This window comes from Dipteris shenzhenensis, chromosome 28 (assembly GCF_047967505.1).
Source record: "Dipteris shenzhenensis isolate YYH24624 ecotype China chromosome 28, Dip_SZ_1.0, whole genome shotgun sequence".
Lineage (NCBI taxonomy): Eukaryota > Viridiplantae > Streptophyta > Polypodiopsida > Gleicheniales > Dipteridaceae > Dipteris > Dipteris shenzhenensis.
In genome coordinates, this window is record NC_141623.1 from 4,843,457 (window position 1) to 4,869,714 (window position 26,258).

Below are 26,258 nucleotides of genomic sequence, written 5' to 3' on the forward strand. Positions count from 1 at the left end.
TTTCATCTTTGTACGATGCTAATATTTGCAAAGTATTGTGCTTTTAGAATTCTTAACGTGCTTGTATGTGCTTTCTATTCTACTTTTAAGCAGTCCTCATGGACTTACAAATAGTATTAAGCAATCCTCATGGACTTACAAAGCATGTGTAAGTCCTCATGGACTTACACATGCTTTCTATTATGCTTTCAAATAGTATTATGTGCTATCAATCCTCATGTGTTGATATGTGCTTTATGTTCTACTTTCAAACAGTCTTTTATACTTATATGTGCTTTCCATGGTGCTTTCAAAAAGTCCTTATGTGCTTATATGTGCATTTAAAAAGTCATCTATGCTTATATGTGCTTTCCATGGTGCTTTCAAAAATTCCTAATGTGCTTATACTTGCTTTTAAATAGTCTTCTATTCTTATATATGCATTTCATATAATTTCAAAAAGTTGTCATGTGCTTTCTATTGTGCTTTTATATACTTGTATGTTGTGCTAAAATGTGCTTTAGTGTGTGCCTTATGTGCTTTCTATTATGCTTTTATGTCCTCTCTTTAGAGATTTGAAGCAATCCTCATGTGCTTTTATGTGCCTCTATGTGCTTTCTTTTGTGCTTTTATGTGCTCTCTTTAGTGCTTTTAAGTAGTCCCCATGTGCTTTTATGTGCCTCTATGTGATTTATGTGTTTTCTATTGTGCTCTAATCCCTTTAATGCTTCTTAGAAGTCCTCATGTGCTTTTATGAGATTTAATGTGCTTTCTATTGTGCTTTTAATATGCTTTTAAGTAGTCATCAAGCGCTTTTATGTGCCTCTATTTGCTTTTATGTGCTTTCGATTGTGCTTTTTATTGTGCTTCTATGTGCTTTCTATTGTGCTTTTATGTGCTCTCTTTAGTGCTATCAAGCAGTCCTCATGTGCTTGTATGTGCTATTATGTGCTTTTTATTATCCTTTCTTGTGCTTCTATGTGCTCTCTATTTCACTTTTACGTGCTCCCTTTAGTGCTTTTAAGTAGTCCTAATGTGCTTATTGTGCTTTTATATGCTTTGCTTTCTATTATGCTTTAATGTACTTCAAGGTGCTTTCTATTGTGCTTTTATGTGCTCTCTTTAGTGCTTTGAAGTATTTCTAATGTGCTTTTATAATTGTTCATGTCTAGTTTGAATTGTAGATTTGAAGTTCAAATCAATGTATCGTGATGTCATTATAGGGCAACATAGTTTCAAGAAGTTCAAACCATATTACCCAAGAATAGCTCAAGGCTGATGGTTGATGTTGTTTCTTTTCTTAGGGATACACTCACTAATGTTGCAAAAGCACCACCTACAACAAGAAGAAGGAAAACAAAATCTGATGATCCTATTGTGAGATAAACATTAGCGATGTAGACATGGTTGATGTTGTTTCTTTTCTTAGGGATACACTGACTAATGTTGCAAAAGCACCACCTACAATAAGAAGAAGGAAAACAAAATCTGATGATCCTATTATGAGATAAACATTAGCGATGTAAACAGGTCAAAGCAATATAGCTGTGCATGTGGCTACAATAAGAATGATCCAAACCAAATCAAAACAAGAAAATTAAGTTGCCTTTGTGATGCTTGTATGTGCAATGCATTCTGAAGGTGTATCAATAAGGCTTATGTGATGAAATGGAAGCATGTGCTATTGAATCTACTAGAGGATGATGCACCCAATGCTGAAGTTGTAGACTTTCTTAGTGATTTGTTGAGTGAAGGTGATAAATTTTTTGTTCCTACAGAGGTTGATGATGAGGAAGGTATAGACTTTTACATTTTGAAATGCACTAGATAAGGAAATTGCCACGTGTGCTATGAAAGACAAATGTGGAGGAGAATGCAAGCAAGGGGCTTTTGCTATGTTGGTAGTATGCATTACAAAATCCTAGACTCACATCATTACCATCTCATGGGTGAAGTTCCAATGACAATCATCCTTTCACATCGTAGTAGTAAGGGCCATTAAGTTTTCAATGGAGGTTATGAACAATGACTCTAACATGTACTACCTAACTTTTGAGACACATGAGGCCATTTACAATGCACTCCTAGATGACATTTGTAATGAGACTTAATCTTAGAGATCAGAGACACAATCATATTTTTAGAAAAACTATTTATCTATGATGTCTAGAAAACTATCTTTTTGTGTACAATGCCTGAATGATTGACTGAATCACTTGCAAGCTCTCTATATAATTTGCTCATTTTCAAACCCATTTTGTAGTCCTTTTGTTACAAATGATGAAAGAAGCAAGATGGGTTTGTCAGGAGGCTAGAGCTGTCACTATTCTCCCAGCAGATCTGCTCATTTGAATGGACACATATAGGATTTTCTTGACATGAGAAATCAAGAGACATCAACATGGAAAGTGGACTGCAAATGATGTTCAAGTCTCCAAAACTCTCTTTGCCCAAAATTTTGCCCAATTTGGATCACATCATTTCAAAAGAGAGAGCAAAGGAGAACCCATTTGCATGACCTTATGTGCTTTTATAAGCTTTCTTCATTGCTTTATGTGCTAATATGTGCTTTTTGTTGTGCTATTATATGCCATCTTCTGTGCTTTTCTATGTTTTGTTTTGTGCCATAAAAGACTTTTATGTACTTTTATGTGCTTTCTTCTGTGCTTTAATGTGTTTATATGCTCTTCCTCCACGGTTGCATATAGGATTGCAATAAGTCACAATGCAATTCAAACAATATCTATAGTGATTAGGAAATCATAATGTCCCTTCAATCTATGCATGAATCCATTTGAATGTGTGCAAACGACGAAGGCGGCTAGCAACCCTAATACAAAAACTTAACAGCCTATACACTAACCCAAGTATTAACCTCTTAATGACAACCTAACTAAGCTCACTAACAAAAGTCACCGGTCTGCTATCCTAGTATTTCGGCCCTCAATCCTTGGCATGAGTAAAGAAATGATGTCACGATTGATGACGACGTCATGCTTGTGACTTTGGGAAGATTTTGTGCAGAGGCGCAGTCTACTTGCAAAAAAGAGGAGGTTGTCATCGCGGTGCAGATCTCCATTGTTTTAGCGTTTGTCTTCCTGCCATGAATCCCAGAAGGTGAGTCTATCATGTCACCTGCTTCATGTTGGTTTCTACAAAGCAGCTCTCATGAGCAGCGATTCGGGCAAGGTTTAAGGAGGCTTCTGATTCTGCTAGAGGGCGTTGTTGCGGTCTGATTCGGGTACTGGGACCGCATTTATTTCAAACTTCAGGCAACCCCAAAAAACATGAAAATGGGATTCAATTGCAATGCGACAAAAACGGCACACCGGAGAGAGATCTGATTTGCTGTCGGATTTCTGTGATGTCCGGTTGGATTGTCGTCATTTATTGAACTTTCCTTAGTGGAACGGCACCTCCATACATGTGCAGCAGTCGGTGGATCTCGTATATTATTAGCAGTTTCCTGCTTGAGGAAGCTGAAAATTCTCTCATATGCGAGTCGCAGCATTTTCAGAGTCTGTTGTGTATCTTCCTTTTAGAGCGTCTTAGAATTCCCCGATGCTGCTTGTGAAGAGGTGTCAAAGTCATTTTTTTTCTGTCGAGACGTAGAGCTTGTTATTCCGCCTTACCTAAAATCTTTTTTTAAAGAGTTGGCTTACAAAGACATTCTAATGCAGAGGTGTAATAAAGGAAGTCGGAGGTATGCTCTTGATCGTAATCGCCACTTGTAACTTGGCATTGTTTTATGCATAGAAGCACGGTGCAGGATATAACTGGCAGTTCTCAAAGTCTTTCCCCTACGTGGATGCTGTTACCGAGAGGCCAGATGACTGCAGGTTTACCCCTATTTGGCTTAGGGATGAGAGCCCAACGTCCTTAAATCACTGAGCAAGTTGTAAAACTTGTTGATCTGTATGAACTCAAGTATTTTAGCAGCATCTAAATGGCTCGAGTTACATGACACAAAGGCTGTAACAGCCCTGGTTTTCGAAGTATTCTTCAGTCTTAAGCATCAAGATACCTTAAACCAAGCCTTAAAGACCAATAGCTGCCAGTTTGGCACCAAAAGTAATGCTGCAGCAGGAAAATTAGAAAGGAAAAGGCACTTAAGGGCCATGCAATGCACTGTTCTTTGGCGAATTTTTGTGTGCGGTGAGACCCCGGAATAGCACTGCCTTGCCTTTGTATGAGAAACGGAGGCGGATGGGATTTAAATCCACACAAAACTCCCCCAAAGTTTTCATCCGATAGCCTCGCAAGACAATGTCAATTGGTCTCATAAAGGCAATTAAGTTTTCTGTGCAAATGATTTATCATCCTGGCAATACCCCATGCTTATCATGTGCTGTCCGTTTGCAATCTCAACTTTTGACCTATACTCAATCTCAATGGCTGCAAGTTTACCTGTGTGTGATCACGATTGTGTGATCACGATCTTGTGTTGATGAAACTGTGGGTACCCCCATTGTCCATCAACATATGAACAGTGATGCCAATCGTTTTGGCTCTCAATCTCAATGATGTCTTGGCATTTCAGGCACCCATCAAAAGAAGACGCCGACACACTCACGAACTTCTATACTTCTTTGAGTGCAGTTGTGCCTAGGGGAACTTGAAACATGCAGGGTTATGAAATACATCTCTGAACTGCTCCTCTGCATCAACAGGATTGTAACCCTCAACATCATACCCATGCATGGAATGACGCAGCATCATGGTGCTTAACTGATGCAATTGATGCAACTTTGGATAAACCACTTGAGGAACTGGCAATGCTATGCAGCTCAGACAACTGCAGTGCATATAGGGCACTTTGTTTCTTGAGCTCGCTGGCCATTGTCAACCACATTTTTGGTGTGGATAAAAATATGCCATGTCTTTGTGTGAGAAACAGAGAGTCATGGAATCAAACTGCACAAATTCCCCAATTGCACTCCAAGGCGATGTTAATAGGCGGACAATTTCAATTGCTCCCATATACAAGGCAAACAAATCTCTAACAGTAATATTTCGCAATGGCTGAAAGGCAACCTTTTTTTGATACTCAATCTGATAAAGGGACTCTAAAGCAATATATTACCCTGCATGTTGGGCACTGTTTAGCTCCTCACGAGTCACATCCAGGATCTTAGGGGCATCCACGAGCTACTCATGATTTGGCAGTTGTACAATCATTTTGAGCATGATTTTACTGTTCCTCATCTTATATACATCCTCGTGCTCAAGAGTCCAATTCTTACCACACTTACGGGCCACGGCATAATTTCAATTCCTTTTTGCTGTCCATGATGACGGTTGAATGTGCTTTATCCCTGGACCCTCATTGCATGATATGGTTGAATTGGAACAAAGGTGAATTGTGATTTCGAAAGGCATTTGAGATGTGTGGCAATACTGACACAACTTCCCAGACTCCTAGAATCTTGGACCTGCAAACAAACTCAAAGAAGTGATCATAGAAACAACAAAGAGTCATCCCCTCCTTACGAGCTGAGCTGCTGGCACATCTCCCAACCAGATTTCAACCAGCTTGGCATCCCATACCACCAGGTGGTACCCAAGGAAGGTTCTTGGATCATCTGCTTGGTCTTGGGCTATGCAAGGAAGCAGGTGCGGATCCGCAACATGATCCAAGATCCAGACCAACAAGGAAGAGCTAAGCTTGTGTGTGGGGTGTTCTAAAGCTGCTCGCCTAAGCTTTTGGCTCCAGGAAAGCTTTTGAAAGCTAATTTCGTTTTTTGCTTTTTCTTGGAGCCAAAAGCTTAGGCGAGCAGCTTTAAAACACCCCCGCTCCCTTTTCCAACTAAGCCATCCAACTAAAGCAAAGGCTTCTGCTTTTGGCTACTAAAGGATCTCCAAAAAGCAAAGTTCAAATAGCATCCTCCAAAAAAGCAAGGTCTTAACCATAGGGTTCCAAGACGGAGCTTAACTTGAGCCTCGGTTAAGAACGGCGATCCACGTTCCACGTTCCACATGGCGCATGATTTCGTGATTGTTTCATTTAAGGTCATGATGGAGGACATAGCTTACGATCATCAGCTATAATCATGCCGGTGGGCATTTCAAGGATAGCAAATTGCTGAACATCTTGCCTCCTCCTCTCCCTGGCTCATCACCCCACACAGGTCTCCTTTTCCAAAGGAATGGCCTATCCAGGTCCTTGTCAAGAATTCACAGCAATCAACCTCCATCGCTTGTGTTCCAAGGGTGATTTCGAAAATTAGAATTCACCTTCCCAGGACAACTCATCTTCTTTCTTGCTAACCCCAATCAGGACTCTCAACGACTGTAAGCTACTGCTCTCCTTTCTCCCAAATTCTCGACAAGTTCCATTTGGTTTATCTCACCAACTAGGTGTTCTTGCACTACGATCATGAACCTTTCTACTCAACTTGATAAATTCACATCCCTACTGACAAATTTCCCAATTCTCGAGTCCTTTCCTCGCGGACATCATGGTTGGGTGGTGAGCTAGCCAGCACCCACAAACGATTGTAGGAATCCTCAGCAAACTAGGAATTGGATCTTTACGTGGAGGAAGATTCGTCCACACCTCTCTTTATAGAAATTTGCACGAGGAGTTGGCTCTGATACCAACTGACACAACCTCCCAGACTCCTGGAATATTGGTCTTGCAAACAAACACAGAGAAGCGATCATAGAAATAACAAAGATTGGTGCAGGCTAGCTCACCACCCAACCATGACGTTCACGAGGAAAAGACTCGAGAACTGGGACGTCCTTGTCGAGCCACGAGCTGAGCCGCAGGCACATCTCCCAACTAGATTTCAACCAGCTTGGCGTCCCATACCATGAGGCGGTACCCAAGGGTCTTGGACCATCCAGTAGGTCTTTGGGCTATGCTAGGAAGCAGGTACGGGTTCACAAAACGATGCAGGAATCAAACCAGTAAGGAAGAGCTAAGCTTGCTTTGACTTGTGCACTGAAAGATGAATCCTTAGGCTCCTTGTAGAGGCTCGAGCAAAAACCCTTGCAACTCAGTGCGAGAATCGCCTGCCTAACCCCCAAGCCTCTCTAGGCTTCCTGAGCTAGTCCTGTGCACCTAAGCACACGTCAGATACGGTCCATGTACATGACAAATGCAGCCTTGGAATAACTCCATATGTAATTGGGAATGGTAAATGACCTAGTGTATAATTTAAGCAACAAGCGCTCTATGAAACAAGCACCCATACTGGGGTTAGCTATGTTAGCATTTAGCCCTGGTATGAGCCTTGTAGGTCAAGTCAACTCTATGAGTTGACTTCTTTGGTCAACCATATGGTTGACTTGGGGGCCATATAGGCCATCCTCTATATTTTCCTCTTATCCATTGGAGCAATACTACGTTTTGCTCCAGCTTGTTGTTTGCTTCCGCACTCCACTCTTGTTCCATTGCTTCCTGCACCCAACAGCTACTACGTGCCTTCCCTCGTGCTCCTATGCCATTTTACTTCAGGTCAGTCCGGTGCCTCATTTCATGGCTAGAAACCTGTTTTTTAAGCAGAAAAATAGTCCAACGGCTGTTTTTTGACTTTTTGAGGTTCGATTTCGATGTTTTTTGAAATTTCGACGTGCATTTAGTTCATTGTTTGAGCAATCAATTTTTGGTTGGTCACTGCCTGACATTTGATGTCATTTTTGGACAGCCAACTCATTTTGCAGTGAAAGCCTTGAGGTTACTCTTAAGCTCGCATTTTTTCTTTAGGGATTTATTTTTGCAATGGGAAGCAACAATTGGATGGGTATGTTCTCCGCCAAGGACAAGCTTGATGGACTCAGTCATCCCATATGGTCATTCATAGTGAAACATTTGTTGGTTGCCAAAATTTTTTGGGGTATTGTCTCAGGATCGGACCTTTGACCTTCCTCGGCTCCCACTCGGGCTACTGCTAAAGCTAGTGCAGCTGTAATGCTACCTCTGGATCTATGCACTCTTCTACTACTACTCCAGCCTCTTCTCCCACACCCGAGTAGGCCAGATGAGATGGTAGAGATGCCCAAGCACATTCTATCCTTGCTTTTTCAGTCACGAGACACATCATTCCTCACATTCGGTCTTCCAAGACATCGAAGGCTGCGTGGGACATCTTGGCTATCCTTTACCAGGTTTGCAATGAGGCACGTGTTACTTTCTTACGCAGGCAATTGGAGAATGTCAAAATGGAAGAGGGGGACAGCATGGATGCATACATCACAAAAATCAAGGATTTTCAAGAGCAGCTCATTAATGTGGATGAAATTATTTGAGACACTTATACTTTCGACCAGCTTGTTTCCCTTCTCCTATAGGACGAGCAGAGTCGCACAAATTGTGCTGACTCTCAAATTGCAAATTAGGCTTTTGTGTCTAATCACACAAATAAGGGAAAGAACGGGCAAAATTACAGCAAACCCAAGCCTTCTGGAGGATCATCTACTGCTGGACACTCATCTAATTCTACCCCATCTGATGCAAAGAAGAAAAACAGCAAACACTATAATTATTGCAGGAAGCTAGGATATGACATTTCTGAATGTCGCAAGCGCATCGCTTCTGAAAAGAAAAAGAAACAAAAGGGACTTGTTGTCACTACTACTGCTGCTGCCCCAGATCATGGTCATGAGGCAGCAAACATCGCTCACCATGAGTAGGCTTTCACGGTGACATGCCAGTTCCATCCAGAGAAGCATGCTACAGCCTTGTCTGTCTTAGATTCTAAGTTAGATTGGTGCTTTGATAGTGGTGCTTCCAAGCACGTCACTTCTTGCAGATCACTCTTTCAGACATTGGGGGCTACTCCACATGGTGGCACAGTGACATGTGCCAACACTGCATCATATCTCGTGAAAGGGATTGGCCAGGTCGAGGTCACTTCAGTTTCAAGTGATATGATCACACTCATGGACGTTTTGTTTGTCCCAGGTATCAAGAAGAACCTCATCTCCATTGCAGCCATATCCTTGAATGGCTTTCGGGTTCTCTTTGATGGTTATCGATGTGTTGTGTATGACAATCGGTACGATGACATCATAGTACTTACTGGGTCACTTTCTTTTGGGCTATATTATCTCGATGTTTATGACAAACAGCCTGGTACAGAGGCAAATTTGGTGGCTGAATCTATCATTTCAGATTCCCACTTATGGCATGCGAGGTACAGTCACCTCAACTACAGAAGCTTGGTTAAAATGCATTCACAAAACATGGTGGTTGCTCTCCCACCCATGCATGCACTGGTTAAACATGTTTGTGAGGGCAAAATGCACTGTTTCTCATTTCCAAAGGATAGGACAGTTGGTGCATCCATGCAGCTATACCTTGTGCATAGTGATGTGTGTGGGCCGATGCGGACAGCATCTTTTTAGGGCTACCTTTACTTTTCTACCTTTGTGGATGACTACACTAGATTTGCTTGGATATATGGCATGAAGGCCAAATCTGATGTGTTCCCATGCTTCAGACATTGGCTTGCCATGGCTGAAAATGAATCAGGGCACAAGCTCCTTACTCTACGCACTGACAGGGGGGGAGAGTACATGTCCCATGAATTCTCTGATTTTTTGGCAGCTCGGGGTATTATTCATCAATGTACAGTGCCTTATACTCCACAGCAGAATGGGCTGGCAGAGAGGAAAAATCGGTCAGAGATGGAAATGGGCAAGTGCATGCTCAAAGGGAATTTGCCAAATAAGTTTTGGTTGGATGCTGTCATGTGCTCCAACTATGTGCTCAATTGGGCACCCACAAAGGCATCGAAGACTATCACACCTTATGAGGCATGGCACGGTCGCAAATCTGAAATTTCTCATATGCGGGTGTTCGTGCCATTGGCTTATGCTCATGTGCCATCTCAGCTGAGGCACAAAGCTGTAAAATGTGTATTCATTGGTTATAGCGCAGAGAGCAAGGGATACAGGTTGTATCAGCCCAGCATGGGCAAGGTCATTGTTAGTAGGGATGTTGTATTCGCTAAAAAACAGCCTACTGTTGATTCCTCAGATGTCTTTGATACATTGTTGCCTCTCTTTCAGTCGCCCACAAATCCATAGCAGCCAGTGCAAAGTGCTGTGCCATACGTTTCTGCCAGTGCACATCCTCCACCAATAGCTCCTGCCCAGCGTGATATGCCTTTAGTTGATGATCATGCTATTGAGCAGGCAGTTGCACAGGAGAGTGCTGTCATTAAACAGCAAAAATCAGTCCTGAGATGGCTTTTGGACGCACCTAGGGACAACAAACAAGCTGAGCCTTTACCACATTAGGGGTGCGCATAAACATATGCATGGCAACTATTTGGTGGTTGCTACTGCTTGCAATGAGGAACCTTTATGTCACAAGGATGGCTTTGACAGCAAGGAATGGATGGATGCTTGAAGGCTGAGCTTGAATCCATTCATGCAAACAACACTTGGGAGTTGTGTGACTTGCCAGCAACCAAGCGTGCCATAGGCCCAAAGTGGGTCTACAAGGTGAAAAGGAAAGCTAATGGCAGTGTAGACCGCCTCAAAGCCCGCTTGGTTGCAAAGGGAAATGCACAGCAGCATGGCATTGACTTTTAGGAGACCTTTGCTCCCATCTCATGCATTACTACTATCAGGTGTGTTATTGCTATGGCATCTCATCGGCATTGGGAGGTTCATCAACTGAACTTCAAGACTGCCTCCTTCATGGTGATTTTCAAGAAGAGGTCTATGTCACTCAGCCACGTGGTTTTGAAGAATTAGGTTCTAAAAATATGGTTTGCCGGCTCAGAAAAGCCCTCTATGGGTTGAAGCAGGCACCCTGATAGTCCGTGGCTTTCAAAACAGCCCAACCGAGGCCACTCTTTCGAAATCACATTTTGATAGTCCGTGGCTTTCAAAACAGCCCAACCGAGGCCACTCTTTATGTCTGAAAGAGTGCATCAGAATTTTTAATTCTGATTTTTATATGTGGATGACATGCTTATCACTGGGTAGATATGGAACAAATTGCAAATTTCAAGGCTGATCTACAACAGTCATTTGCCATGACAGATATGGGCTGGTTGCACTATTATTTAGGCATACTGTTTGCATAAGTTGAGGGGGGTATAATGATGAGTCAGTCCAAGTATATTGGACAGCTCAAGGACAGCTCCTTGATCGCTTCCAGTTCGAGGATTGCAAGCCAGTTTCTTCTCCATTGGAGCCTGGCTTTTGTTTCTCCTCCGAGGATGGAAGTCTGCCATTTGATGCATCCCTTTATGAGCAGGCTGTTGGTTGCCTCATATACCTTTGTCATACCCGGCCTGATCTTCAGTATGCCATTTCCGAGCTTAGTAGGTACATACATGCACAAGCCTAGTACGAAGCATTGGCAAGCAGTGAAGCGGGTCTTTCGATACTTGAAGGCCACGCAGCATTTGGGTTTTTACTCTATGGTCAGAGGCCCCACTTGTTTTGCATGCATTCATAGACAACGATTGGGTAGGATATTACGACACTAGGGTGTCACACAGCGGCAACTGTTTTATGCTTGGAGCTTCATGCATCTCTTGGTTCAGCAAGAAGCAGCCTATAGTTGCCACATCCAGTTGTGAGGCTGAGTACAAAGCAGCTTTCACAGTTACAGTAGAGTGCGTTTGGCTTCGCAAGTTACTTGCAGATCTTGATATCATTCAGCCCGACTCTACTACGATCTACACCGATAGCTAGAGTGCTTTGGCGGTTGCTAGAAACCCAGTGTTTCATGCACGCACAAGCATGTTGTGGTCCACTATCACTATGTTCGAAAGCGACTGTCTGGTGGAGACATCCAGTTGTCCTATGTTCCCACTGAGGACAACTTGGTAGATCTTTTCACGAAAGCTTTACCACGGCCCAAGTTTGAGGCATTTCGACATGCTTTACACTTGGCTCCTTTCGTTACGTGAGGGATCATTGTGTACATATCATAGGTTGCCATATCCCTCTGGGATGAATATGTGCAACCATGATGAAGTTTTCAGGTATTCCTGAGATATTTCCAGGATATTTCAGCCATACCATGGAGGGGGGTTTGTTAGCACATAGGCCTGGTATGAGCCCTGTACGTTAGGTCAACTCTATGAGTTGACTTCTCCGATCAACCATATGGTTGACTTGGGGGATATATAGGCCACCCTTTTTCTTTTCCTATCATCCATTTGAGGAGTACTACGTTTTGCTCCAGCTTGTTGTTTGATCCACTCTTGTTCCATTGCTTCCTGCACCCAACAGTGGTATCACTTAGCCCGGTATGAGCCTTGTAGGTGAGGTCAACTTTGAGTTGACTTCTTTGGTCAAGACTTGGGGGCCGTATAGGCCACCCTTTGTATTTTCCTCTTATCCATTGGAGGAGTACTACATTTTGCTCCAGCTTGTTTGCTTCACGCACTCCACTCTCGTTCCATTGCTTCCTGCACCCAACAAGCTAGGCCCAAGGCTAGGTGTAATTGAGGCTTGCAAAACAACAATAGATTAGAAAGACCATAATGGGGGAGCTGGTGAGCTTACCATGCAGACGTAGATCTAGTATCAAGGATCACCCTCCGAGCCTAAGGCTGGCAAAGCACTGTCGTGGGTCCATGGCCACAACCCCATGTTCGGATCTGTCATGTAAATGAACCGTATCTAATGTGGTATCTTTCGATTGCGTACTTGCATTGTTCCTCGGTCTAGGATTCTTGTTGGTTTGCACCTTGCATTATCGAAACAACACAACACCCTCGATTAGTGAGTCACGTGGGTGCACAAACTTCTTTAAACGAGAAAGATGAAACACTGGATGCACCTTACAACCTTGTGGTAATTCCAACTTAAGGCTACCTTGCCTATTCTTTAACCACAGCCCACAATATCGGGGTGATAACTTACACACTCTCCTGCAGTCAAAGACTTGGAGTGTGAAGGAATTCTTTCTATCTTAAATGGTGCATTGCCCTATAAGCTAGATTTAGATGCTCGTGTGGGAGAGACTAAAATGAAATCGTTTAGACTTCACAAGAAGTTGTAGCTTGAATGAAGATATTTTGGACTACTTTTTTATTAGCCTTCTCCTTTAGTGCTAGCCTTCGTCATGGCTAAGTTTGCCCTTCATCTTCGGAGTGCCGACAGAAACTCAGTACGAAGACTTTTTATACAAGGATGCTCAAGTATGTGCGGGTGTGTGGATTTGTATGTGTGAGAGCATATTTTTACACTATGGTCTACACCCGCTGTTGGGCGCTGATGACGTCAGTGGGGATGTCATAGTAGCTAGTTCCTGCTATGCGTGATGGAGTTTATGGTTTCAATCTTACGAGTGACTATCATGAGATTGAATGTTGTGTTTTTAGAGGATGAGTTTGGGAATGTTCCTGGATTCATCTAGGTATATGTGAAGGAATTCTGAGAAAAACTTGTTCTCCTTACTTAAATTCTCTAACAGATTCAACCGCATACGCCTTAGCTAGCTATCCATAGCTTGGCAGATGTTAGCTCTCGCAAGTGCTAGCATCTCCCGCATCTGAACCACATAGTTCTCGGCACTAGGCACTTTCTGAGGTATTCCAACCGTAGTTGGATTTGCTGGTCTATAACCATAGTTCAGCTCGAATAGACTCATTCTTATAGAGGAATGTTTTTTATTATTGTAGGCAAATTTCAGTAGTGGCAACCACTTGTCCCACGTAAGTTACATCCATGAAACATATGCTCTAAGCATATCTTCTAAAGTCTGGTTGACTATTTTCGTCTGACCATCCTTTTCAAGATGATCCCCAAAACTCATTCCCAACTCAGTCCTTAGTGTCTCAAATACTGCAGTCCAAAAATTATTCGTAAATTTAACGTCTCTGTCTCACACTATGGATCTGGGTAATCCATGCAGATGAAATATATGTTTAATAAACAAATCCGCTACTTGTAAGGCACTAACAGACTTCCTAGTCGGAATGAAGTGAGCCATCTTGGTAAGACAATCCTTGCGGGGCACTAACAAACGCCCTAGTCGGAATGAGGTGAGCCATCTTAGTAAGACGATCAACCACCACAAGGATAGAATCATATCCGCCTTTTGTGTCATAGGGAGACCTACTATAAAGTCCATGGAAATGCTCTCCCACCTACCTAGCGGTATTTCGAAGGTGGCGTAAAATTCCAGGTGGCTTCAGCCGCTCTGCCTTACTCACTTGACACGAAAAACGTGTCACATATTCATGAACATGTTGTGTTTTTAGAGGATGAGTTTGGGAATGCTCCTGGATTCATCTAGGCATATGTCACATATTCATGAACATGTTTTTGCATTATGGCCAAAAGAAATCTTGCTTTACGAGATCATATGTCTTCTCAACTCTGGATGTCGTGCACACGGACCATCATGGCACTGTTGAATGACTCTATGCTTGAGATCATTTTGATTAGGTACCACTACTTTCCATCAAGTTTGTCCTCAGACCCAAGCATCCCAAACAAATCATCCTTATTGCCAGCCATAGTGCAAAAAATGCAAGGCAAAAGCACCAACTGACAATGCAAATGAGAGGAGGAGTGCAATCTCGGAAATCCAAATGAAAATTATTGCACAAGCTTCAAAGCTTTTTCACTGCAAATGTGTGGCTGTCCTGCTGCAAAAAGACTCCCAAAAGGCAACACGAGGCCTTCCAAGGCAACTTGGGGACTTTCCACAATTCCATGGAGCCAAAGAAAGGACTGTTTTGTTGGAAATGAATTCAGTAGGTGCTTACCAAGTGACGTAGACCAAAATTACAGCAAGAAAATGGCTCCAAACTCGAGCACAGGTCGTAACCCTTGTAGGAGAGGTGAAATGGACAGAAAATGGCAATGAAGGGTGCCAAAAGAAGCTGGAAAATGGAATTACAGCAAGGGTATATGCTCCATAATTGTTAAGAGCTGAAGTGGAAGCTCCCACAAGCGAAGGCCAGTAGGAGAAGGCCTCAAAATGGGAGCAGCAGCAATCTGAGGAGATAATCTGACAGACAGAGGTAAAGGTACATCAAATGAGAGCAAAAGGGCTTAAGGAGAGGTCTCCAAAATGCAGCAGCAACCTCCAAATCACCAAGTCAGCTGAGGTAGGGCTCCTAAATGCAAGGAGAAGCTCCATGTGTCCAAGGCAGCTGAGCTGGGGCACCAAAATGCAGCAGCAAACTGCTTCCTTCAGGTGCTCCGAAATGTGCAGGTCAGCCGATTAGGGTATTCTGTACAGCTGGTACAGTTCACACGTGTGAGAGGCAGCTGTCATAAATGGTCTGTACTGCAGCAGCAGGTAAAAAAAACAGCAGAAATGAAGTCGCCTAATGCAGCAGCAGCTCCAAGAATGTGTTTTCCCATGACGTATGACACAATCAATTTCTAATCTCTCTTCAATTCCGTCGATTCACAGGCACAATTCATAGGCGCTGGCATCTGATTATCCTCCCAGCCTCTCTTATGGATCGCATGCACATCAAGATACGTAATTACATTCCTTCATGCCTATCCACAAGCCCACAATTCCCTAGATGGTTCCCTCCTGCCACATGTCATCATTTTAGACCTTTAGCTTGGTACTCCATTTACCCCTCTCTTGGGGCACAATTGAAACATTTGCCCCTTGGCATTCTTACACATTTAGGTGCACCTAGGCCTGAGCACTCAGAACCACCTAGTTGATGCCAATACACCCTCACCTAGGACCTTGGCAGTTACTTCCCTTGACCATTTTATTTACGCACATAAAATATTACAAAAGTCGGTCATCTAAGGGAAAATGCCCACCGATCTTTCCGAGGTAATGCTATCTCGGCTAGAGCATAACATTCCTTCCCTCTTCAAGCATTAGCGTCCTCGATGATGAAATCTGGGAATACTCTCTGTAACTGGTATATGGATTCCCAGGTAGCTTCTGATAGAGGTAGACCATGCCATGCAACCAACACCGTGGGTATCTTCCGATTTCGCACTTGCATTGTTCCTCGGTCCAGGATTCCTGTTGGTTTGCATCTTGCATTATCCTCTATCTCCTGCAACAAAACAACACCTTCGATTAGTGAATCACGTGTATGCAAAAATTTCTTCAAACGAGAAACATGAAACACTGGGTGCACCTTACACCCCTGTGGTAATTCTAATTTATAGGCTACCTTGCCTATTCTTTTTAGAATTAACCATGTCCCACAATATCGAGGTGATAACTTAGCACACTCTCCTGCAGTCAATGACTTGGAGTGCGAAGGAACTCTGAGAAAAACTTTTTCTCCTTCCTTAAATTCTCCAGTGGATCGGTTTACATCCGCATACGCCTTAGCTCTATCCATAGCTTGGCGGATGTTAGCTCTTGCAAGTGCTAGCGTCTCCCGCATCTGAACCACAAAGTTCGGGGCACTAGGCACTTTCTGAGGTATTCCAACTATAGTTGGATTCGCTGGCCTATAACCATAGTTCAGCTTAAACGGACTGAACCCTGTAAAGGAATGTTTTCTATTGTAGGCAAACTCTAACAATGGCAACCACTTGTCCCATGTATGTTGCCTCAATGACACATATGCTCTAAGCATATCCTCTAAAATTTGGTTGATTCTTTCTGTTTGACCATCCGTTTCTGGATGATCCCCACTACTCATTCCCAACTCAGTCCTTAGTGTTTCAAATACCGCAGTCCAAAAATGACCGGTAAATTTGACATCTTTGTCTGACACTGTGGATTTAGGTAATCCATGCAGACGAAATATATGTCTAATAAACAAATCCGTCACTTGCGGGGCACTAACAGATTCTCTAGTTGGAATGAAGTGAGCCATCTTGGTAAGACGATCAACCACCACAAGGATAGAATCATATCCACCTTATGTCGTAGGCAGCCCTACAATAAAGTCCATGGAAATGCGGGCTGTAAAAGTCCGGGTGGCTTCACCCGCTCTGCCTTACTTACCTGACACGAAAAACAACGTGTCACATATTCATGAATATGCTTTTTCATCTTTGGCCAAAAGAAATCTCGCTTCACGAGATCATATGTTTTCTCGACTTCTGGATGTCCCGCACATGGGCTATCATGGCATTGTCGAATGACTCTCTGCCTGAGATCATTCTGATTAGGTACTACTACCTTGCCATTTCTTTTCAGCATACCATCCCTTATGGCATATCTTGCATAAGTTTGGCCTTTTCTGGATGCCAGGTCATCCTTTTCCCCGGGTTTTAACATATGAGCCTTAGGCCATAGGCTCTGGATAAACTCGTCCACCTTTTGAGTTTCTCTAATCTTGGCCATTAGAGCACTCTCTAACACTGTGAAACTCATGTGCATAATGCGTGACAACGCATGAGCAACTCTATTATCCTTCCCTCTTCGGTACCGAATCGTCAAATTAAACTCCTGCATGAGTTCTGCCCACCTAGCTTGGCGGCCTCTCAAGTCAGGTTGTTTACAAAAATGTTTCAGAGTATCATGATCAACATCCACATAAAACTCTGATCCATACAAATAATGCCTCCATGTTTTCAAAGCATGGACGACAGCATACAACTCTAATTCATGAGTTGGCCAATTTTATTAAGAGGGAGAAAGCTTCTTGCTTTTAAAGGCTACTGGCCTTCCCTCTTGGAGGAGAACTGCTCCTATTGCAATGCCACTTGCATCGGTTTTCAAGAACAATGGTTTCTGGGGATCAACTATTTTTAACACCGGTCCTGTGACCACAGCTTGTTTTATGGTGTTAAAACTTTCCTGTTGATTCTGTCCCCATATAAAAGGTACTTTATCTGAGGTCAGATCAGTCAATGGCGATACTATTTCGGAATATCCTTTGATATGCCTTCGATAACATTGGACAAATCCCAAGAATGATCGCAAAGTGGTCAAACTCTGAGGGATTGGCTAAGTCAGTATCGCAGCCACTTTCTTTGGATCCATTTCTACCCCCTCTATCGCAAAGTGGTCAAACTCTGAGGGATTGGCTAAGTCAGTATCGCAGCCACTTTCTTTGGATCCATTTCTACCCCCTCTAGAGTAATTATGAATCCTAAATATTCAAGTCTTACCATACACAGTATAGTTTTCTTTTTATTTACATAAAGACTGGCTTTCCTCAAAGTACTGAACACTATTCTTAAGTGTTCGTGATGCTTTTACTGAATACTAGAATATCGTCAATAAAATGTACTACAAACTTCCCGATATATGGACGTAGTAAATCGTTCATAAGCATGACGAATGTAGCTGGAGCATTGGTAAGTCCAAAGGGCATTACCAAAAACTCATAATGACCAAACCTGCTTCTAAAAGCGGTTTTATGCACATCCTCGGCTCTAATACGGATCTGATGGTAGCCACACTTAAGATCTATCTTACTGAAAATTACGGCCCCATGTAATGCATCTAGCAAATCATCGATCTGAGCCATCGGATACCTGTGCTTAATAGTGATATTATTCAATGCTCTGTAATCTATACAGAGACGAAAAGTATCATCTTTCTTCTTCTTTAATATCACTGGCGAAGCAAAAGGTGAAAAACTGGGTTGAATCTGCACCAACTTGAGGTATTCTTCCAGTTGTCCTCGCACCTCAGCTTCTTCTGTAAAGCTTAATCTATAGGGAGGTCTATTTACAGGTTCTGCCCTCGGGATAAGCTCAAATTTATGCCGAACATTCTGCTCTGGAGGTAACCCATAAGGTAACTCATCCCTAAAACAATCATAGAACTTCTTCGATATCTCTTTAGCCAACTCGGCCATTTCCCCATCTTGGGTAGCCTCAATGCTAGCCGATGCGTCATCAATCGACTCTACCGATGCTATACACAGACACAGAAACTCTTTCGGAGTCTTCCGAATTTCCATGGCTGAAATCAATGGTGCTCGAGGTAAATCCTTTTCACCTCGCAAAACATATTCTACCCCGTTCATCTTGAACTGGTAAATATGCTTTTTCCAATCAATGGCTGGATTTTTTCAAAAATGCCAAGCCATGCCTAGGGCTATATCTGCGTGAGCAAGCCTGGTCAATTCAAAGTCTAGCTTCTCAACATAGTCCTGTATTCGAAGTTCCAACTGGGTAACCCTCTGGTCCCATACTTCAGTTGACCGTATAAGCATAGTTAGACGGACTAGTTTTCAACTTGAGCCTCTTAATAAGCTTCGAGTTAATTACATTGTGCGTTGACGCTGAGTCAAACAACACAATCACATCATGATTGGCTACTTGCCCTTTCATTTTAATCAACTCGGGCTCATCGAAAACCGTATACCCCGTTGTTGCGGGCTTTGAAAGGATGTTATCGGGTGCACCGCTTACTAACTTAGTAACAGACACACTTAATAACAGAGGTACTAACCTCTGAGAAGGTCCCGCCAATTGCATCTGCATATGTTCCGCATTGGGACTCTCCTGCATTTTCGCGTCGCATTCAGATATTATCATATTGGCCGTGCGACGGTCTTTGTTTAGTGGACAATCTTTCCACTGATGTTGCTGAAGGCAGTCGAAGCACAATCCTTCTTTTCTAGCTTTTTCTTTTTGCTCAGGGGTCAACGAGGACTTTGACCAAGCCCGGGCTGCAATTGGAGTTACTTTTCTTTTCACCCCAACGGTGGTACTTGTCTTTGCTTGTCCCTCAACCGGCTTCACCTGCTTGGTTTGGCCACTTAGCTGCGAGACACTTGTCTTTGAAGTCCATTTCCTCTGAAATCCCCCTTTTCTCGGGTACTCATGCTGAGTCCCTGCCTGCACAAACCCACTAGGTCTGCCTCTGGCATCCTCCTAGTTCAAGGCTACTGCAATAGATTTATCTAATGTAGTCACATATTTAGCTTGAACTTCCATTTTAATCTTGTCGTTCAGTCCATAGATATAGTCTTTCAACTGAACCGACATAGGGAGAGGGTATGTTATTTTCATAACACATTCCCTGAACTTGTCAGTGTACTCTGCCACCGACAAATTCCTATGGCGAAGGTTTCTTTAAGTATCCCAAGCTTGGGACTCTTCGTCAGGTGGAAGAAAGTGTTTCTTAAATTCAGCCTTAAACCCTTCCCAGGTGGTAGGGGCAACCTGATCTTTCTGTTGCTTTATCCACCATCTATCCGCTGCCTCAATAAACAGGTGTGTGGTCTCGCAAATTTTCTTTAGATCAGATCTGATTTCACAAATGGCGAAGGCTTCTTCCCACTTGTGTAACCAAACCTCGATCACATCAGAACTGCGCTCGGTCATCCGACCAGCGTACTTTTCCAGTCTATAATTAGCAATATTAGGTACCTTGACCTTCGCACGTTCCGATGAGTGTATAGTGGGCTCTGGCTGTGCTGGAGCTTTGCCCTTTTCATTTCTAGATGGTCTAGCCGACAAGGCTTGCACCATCTCTCTAATTTCATTTTGACTAGCGTTCACTTGAAGCTGCTGGTTCATGATCTGTTGTAAGGCATCTTCTAATACAGAAATCCTACCCACCAGAGTAGGTGTTGTGTGATGGGACACTTGTTGTGTAGACCGCGCTCTAGATTCACCAGGATTTACCCTGGAATTTTGTCCCTTTGCCTCCATTCTTTCAAAAGGGAAAATAGATTTATAAAAAAAAAAAAAAAAACTTCTTTCCGTACGTCAAAAACCCCAAAAAGATATCACACTTCGAATTCCCCTTTTTTTTTGGGGGCTGTACAGGAATAATAGACTTCAACTGAAAAGTTGTATAGAAGGGAAAAAAAAGATGCTCCCTTGAATATCCCGGAGTTCCAAATTCCTTCTTCTGCCAAAGCCTTGCAAGTCTTGAAAATCCAAACTATTCGCTTCTCTCTCAGACGTAGTCCCACTCTTTTGGAATCATCTTGGTCTTCTCCATCTTGTTCTCTGTTTCGGAATCCGCCTCAGCCCACGGGCTATCTACGTGACCACAAATAGCACACGTCGTCACACGCCCTGTGTATGATACCAAAATGATACGCTTCCACGGCGTAATCTTGCGCTGAAGCCTTGCTTCTAGTCCCGTCGACCGAACGGGTACCCGATCCTTTCGTTAAGGCAATCAGTCACGTATCGCCGTCCAGCCACCACATAGCCAGCCGTCTTACGTATTCCTAGCGACAGTCCAAAACTGAGCTATGCCATGATCTGCCCACGGTGCGCCGCTTGCTACGTTTGCTTAAATCGTCACAACGGCTTTTGCATCATGATCGTGTGCGGAAGTCTCGAATTCCTTTGCGTAATACCACTACAAGCCTGTGGTTGTGCAGCTATAGTAGGTTGATACACGCCCTGCGCTCCTCGCCGTACCTCGTCGAGCCAGTCAGCCACGCTAATTTCCGTCGTCACATATCCCGCGCGTGTGCTCCCTTCATACGCAATCCCCTCGTCTTGCCTGATCGCTCTGATACCAAATGATACAATCAATTTCTAATCTCTCTTCAATTCCGTCGATTCACGGGCACAATTCACAGGCGTTGGCATCTGATTATCCTCCCAGCCTCTCTTATGGATCGCATGCACATCAAGATACGTAATTACATTCCTTCATGCCTATCCACAAGCCCACAATTCCCTAGATGGTTCCCTTCTGCCACATGTCATCATTTTAGACCTTTAGCTTGGTACACCATTTACCCCTCTCTTAGGGCACAATTAAAATATTTGCCCCTTGGCATTCTTACACATTTAGGTGCACCTAGGCCTGAGCACTCAGAACCACCTAGTCGATGCCAATACACCCTCACCTAGGACCTTGGCAGTTACTTCCCTTGACCATTTTATTTACGCACATAAAATATTACAAAAGTCGGTCATCTAAGGGAAAATGCCCACCGATCTTTCCGAGGTCATGCTATCTCGGCTAGAGCATAACAATGTAACTATTTGGAGCAACCCAGGGTTGGTGGTCACATGTGTGAAGGCGCCTAGGAAGAAGAGCTGACCATCTTCCGTACAGGTCTGAACAAGCTGCCAAACAGCTCCAAATGCAAAATGAGCAAGGCTGCCAAACAACTCCAAATACAGTCCACACGTGTGAGAGGCGGCTGTCATAAATGGTCCGTACTGCACCAGCAGGTCCAACAACAGTAGAGCTGAAGTTGACTATGCAGCAAGAGCTCCGAAAATGTGCTTTCCCGCGACAGAACTACTTGGAGAGACCTTGGGTGGTCACACGTGTGAAGGCCCCTAGGAATAACCAGCTTCCGTACAGGTCTGAACAGGCTGCCAAACAGCTCCAAATGCGAGGGCTTGAGCTCGGGGAGGCTGCCAATGGCTAAGGTGAAGGACCCTAACCTGCTCTGATACCACTGTAGTCTAGGGCAAGCAAGGGAAGCACAAGCGATGAAGCAATGAAGACAAAAACGAGCTACTGTAATGAATTGCTGCAATAGAGAAATGAGTACAAAGTACACCCTATATGATGAAACCCTAGGACAGGGTGTCCTAGTGGTACCAATTGTACTAGCTGGTACATAGACTAATTGTACCAAGCGTCCCAATTGCCCCTAACTAGGCCTACAAGGCACATATCAAGGAATGGTTGGCACCTATGGATAGCCCATAGAATGGCCTACATGCATCAGGACTGCTTCGATGGCAATGTCGTAATTCCAAGTTTCAGTTGGGTTTGGTGGGACTAAGATAGGTGCTATGACCAACATTTTCTTCAAGAGTTGGATTGCCCATTCTTGTTCCTCTTGCCAAATAAATTGCTCATTTTTCTTTACCAATTTGTTAGTGGTTAGCAGCCATATGAGAGATATCTAAGGAATCTATTATGCCACTTCACCTATCTAATGAACCTCATGAATTCCTTTGCATTCCGTGGTGCCTTAGCTTCCTGGATAGCTGTGACCTTCCTTGGATCTATTGCCATCCCCTTTGCAAGCGATTAAATGTTTGAGAAGAGCATCTCTCCAAACTGCAAAGAAATAACTGCACATGACGAGAGTACCGAATCAGCCAGTACCTGAACAAATAGCAAAGCCAGAACAACCCCTCATATGGAGCCCACAGGAAATGTCACCAGCACAAGACCAGGATACGGAATATGTGGCCGAGGAACAAAAATATGAAGAGTCTCAAGGAGATGGGAAGCGAATTTCTTTTGGAGATGCTGGTCAAACTACAAGTTTTACAAGATTCTCAAGAGCAGCAGCAAATTTGATATATTGGGATGTGATAAGCTTATAGAGAGTGGCAACGATTGAAAACAGAAAATGATATTTTATATCATTGAATTCAGTGTTTGAAAGAGTCTCAGATTTAAAGCATAGGAGCAAAGAATCATGACACAAGACCATGAGGAGTAGAAATATGAACTAGAAAAGTTGGCAATTCAGCTGAAGGAGAGGTTGGAGCACAAGGTTAATACAGAAGAAAGACTAGAACAGAGATCCATAAGAGATCAAGAAAAGGCTTTCATTCGAAATGAAGAGATGGCAATCCAAAATAATAAAGTGATGATTAAAAAATGTGGTTTTAAAAGAAAGACTGGCAGTCTTAACTCTTGTTGAGGAGCAAATTAAATCAAGGGTGGATGAAGATACTTTTAGGAACTTTCATGTTAAATACAGATTTATCAGAATTGTAAGACAAACTTGCAGGTTACATGTGTGAGATAAACTTGCAGAATTGTAAGACAAACATGTGTGACCTCTGGGCCCAAATTAAGGCTAGAATATTACATCTGCAGAATCAGCCCTTGACGTTTATGATCTGTAGAAAAAAAATATCTCTAGATTTTTATTTCAACAAAAGGTTCAGGAGTTATAGAAGGTAGTGTACATATTGAGATCTAAAGTATCTGTAGCTGAAAGTTCTGAGCAAACCATCTCTTTGTTAGGAGAGAGCTCACAACAAACAGGATAGGAAGAACTAGAAATGTCTTCAGTCAGGTTTGTTTCTCCCTCTAAACCTTCTACTATTTTTCCCTTTAATGTTCAACAGGATTTTCCTAATGCCAATGATGAATATAGGTAAGTCAGAAGATGCAGTAAAGACTATGGTGATGGCTTCTACAGCCACAATTTCACAAAAACAGAGACTAAGACTGCAGAGGCAGTAGGAAAATCTTTGAATTTGTTGATTGAAAGATAGTAATTTATAGTAAAATCCGTTTGCCTATAGATGACAGACATATTACTGATGCAGTGCAGAAATCAGTAGCTCCACTTAAACTGGTGGATTATACAGATAGGGAAATCTCCAAGGCAAATGAGCCTTTGGAAAAACATGACACCATAGCAGTACAATCCGCTGAAGAGATCCCGACCAATGTAGATCCTAATTAACTAAAGGTTTTTAGTCCTGCCTCACTATTTTAACATGTCTATTTGTTGCAGGTAACTCTAAATAATCAGGTTTAGAATTTTCTCATCTGTCCTTACATTTCGAGCAGTCTAAATTTAGCCTTTTAAAAAATATAGTAGATTTTTTTGACAACGTGCCAGGTGTTATAATTACCCAATGTAACTCATCTATAAACCAAATCTGAGACAAATACTACTTGGAATTTGATTCTGATTTTCACAATACTACACATTGAAAATGACTATCTTTGGAATGATGGGACTCATCTCTTGCAAGAACAACTAATGCAGGTTGTTGCTGCACCCCTTAATCTTCCAATCCTCATGTTCCTCCCCAAAGACACTGTAGAACCTTTTTGACAAAGACGAAGTCAAAGTTCGAGTTGGCGGTTTTTCATGCTTCAAATAATGTTTTGGATTGAAGAGGTCATGGTGTTTGTGCCTTTTTTACTCTTAGGGATACCCGTGGGAGCCGTGCTTCCCTCTTTGATGGGTTGCAAGAGGGTGTTGCTCGTGCATCCTCATCGTATAGCACACTTGAGATTGCTGAGCAAGATAATGAAGATGCTACGGAGGAGCTGCAGGATAGAGTTGGCCTTCTGAAGAAGGTATATTCTCTGCTGTTTTAGATTCGTGATTATACAAACATAGCGGTGTTTATACAAAGGGCACATCAGTCTCAGGAATTTCAAACTCCTTGTTGCTCAGCTAACGATAGACATACATGAAGAAGTTGAATCACAAAATCGAATGCTGGATCGTATGGTATGCATTGACTCAGACCTTTTTATCATGGTTTTCATATGATGTATTATGCTTATTCAACTACTGGTGCTTGTCTCTTGTTAATTTTGGATTTGTCATTCTTGTGATTGCGTGTTTTTTTTACTAATGACGCTTTCATGTTCGGTCCAGGGAAGTGACATGGACTCATCAAGGAGCATGCTTTCAGGAACAGTGGATAGGTTCAAACGAGTAAGATATCTTGGGGTTAATCTAGAAGCAGAGCTTTTACGCCAGTTTGTCATTTGTGGTTCATAGTCAGCTTCACCTTTTTGTTTTCTGTGGTAGAATTTTCTTTTTTGATCAGACGGCCTGGCCTGACTTTAAGATTTCACGTCGCCTGCTAGGTGCAGCTCTGCGTGGTTGGGCTCGTTTGCATGCCTTTCCTGCATGCTACAAAGTCTGACATGCACAAATGCCTGTATTGCATGACAGAGAGAGAGAGAGAGAGAGAGAGAGAGAGAGAGAGAGAGATCTAATTTTGACCGTTAATGACAGGTATTTGAGTCAAAATCAGGAAGGAGCATGCTGACTCTGGTCGCTTCATTTGTGGCATTGTTTCTTCTCATCTACTTTTTAACCAAGTGGTGATTCAAAACTGCACATAAAAGATCGGGCTGGTTTGTCTCTCCCCTGCCCTTGCGCCCCCCCCCCCCCCCCTCCCCCCCCAAACAAAACAGTTGATGCTGTAACTCTTGATCAGTGCCTCATACAGCAGTTGTAGAAACTGCTACTCATGAGACCATGTATGATCTTTTGCATATTTCTTTCTTGGGGCCAATATAGTGTATGGTGAAAATGACTCTCGAGATTGTACCCACTAATGTTTTCCTTTGACATGGAATGATCTGTACAAGTGTTGGAATCTATTCCCAATTAAAACTAAATTGTTTTCATGTAATATCTTATTTCATCCTTTTTTTGTTGGAGGTATGTGTGCAGTTATGAATATAAGACTGAATCTCTATGGCACCAAAGGCTTGATATCACCATCGACATGCTCATCACTCTGCCATATAAGTCTCTCTGATGTCTCACGATGGGGGTAGTTTTGCAAGGTTATTGGCTCCTATGACTATGATAGATTTTTGGGCCCTCATTTGTCAGGACTCACCTCTTTTCCCTTCAGGGGGCTGTGTTGATTACCTTGCATAGATTTAGATTGATTTTGGTAGATGTTTAAAGTAGCTCATCGGACCCTGTAAGAAATCAACTTTGTTGCTTTCTCTTGACTAATTCTACCCAAAATTTATTGAGCCACCTGAATAGTTGTCC

At 42.8% G+C, this 26,258-nt stretch overlaps 1 protein-coding gene across 3 annotated transcripts; it reads left to right on the forward strand.

Moving 5' to 3' along the window:
* The first annotated feature begins 2,916 nt into the window (after positions 1-2,916).
* LOC147883072 (bet1-like SNARE 1-1) lies at positions 2,917-26,258 on the forward strand. 3 transcript variants are annotated; one of them, XM_087399731.1, is made up of 6 exons: positions 2,917-3,096; positions 24,658-24,808; positions 24,909-24,965; positions 25,116-25,175; positions 25,482-25,603; positions 25,926-26,258. In XM_087399731.1, the coding sequence occupies exons 1-5, from the start codon at positions 3,083-3,085 to the stop codon at positions 25,572-25,574; spliced, it is 375 nt and encodes a 124-aa protein (XP_087255857.1). In that variant the 5' UTR covers positions 2,917-3,082; the 3' UTR covers positions 25,575-25,603; positions 25,926-26,258. The 3 variants fall into 3 exon arrangements, with proteins under 3 accessions (XP_087255857.1, XP_087255856.1, XP_087255858.1); XM_087399730.1 differs by lacking the exon at positions 25,926-26,258 and having other exon boundaries at positions 25,482-25,840; XM_087399732.1 differs by lacking the exons at positions 2,917-3,096; positions 25,926-26,258 and adding an exon at positions 3,119-3,476 and having other exon boundaries at positions 25,482-25,843.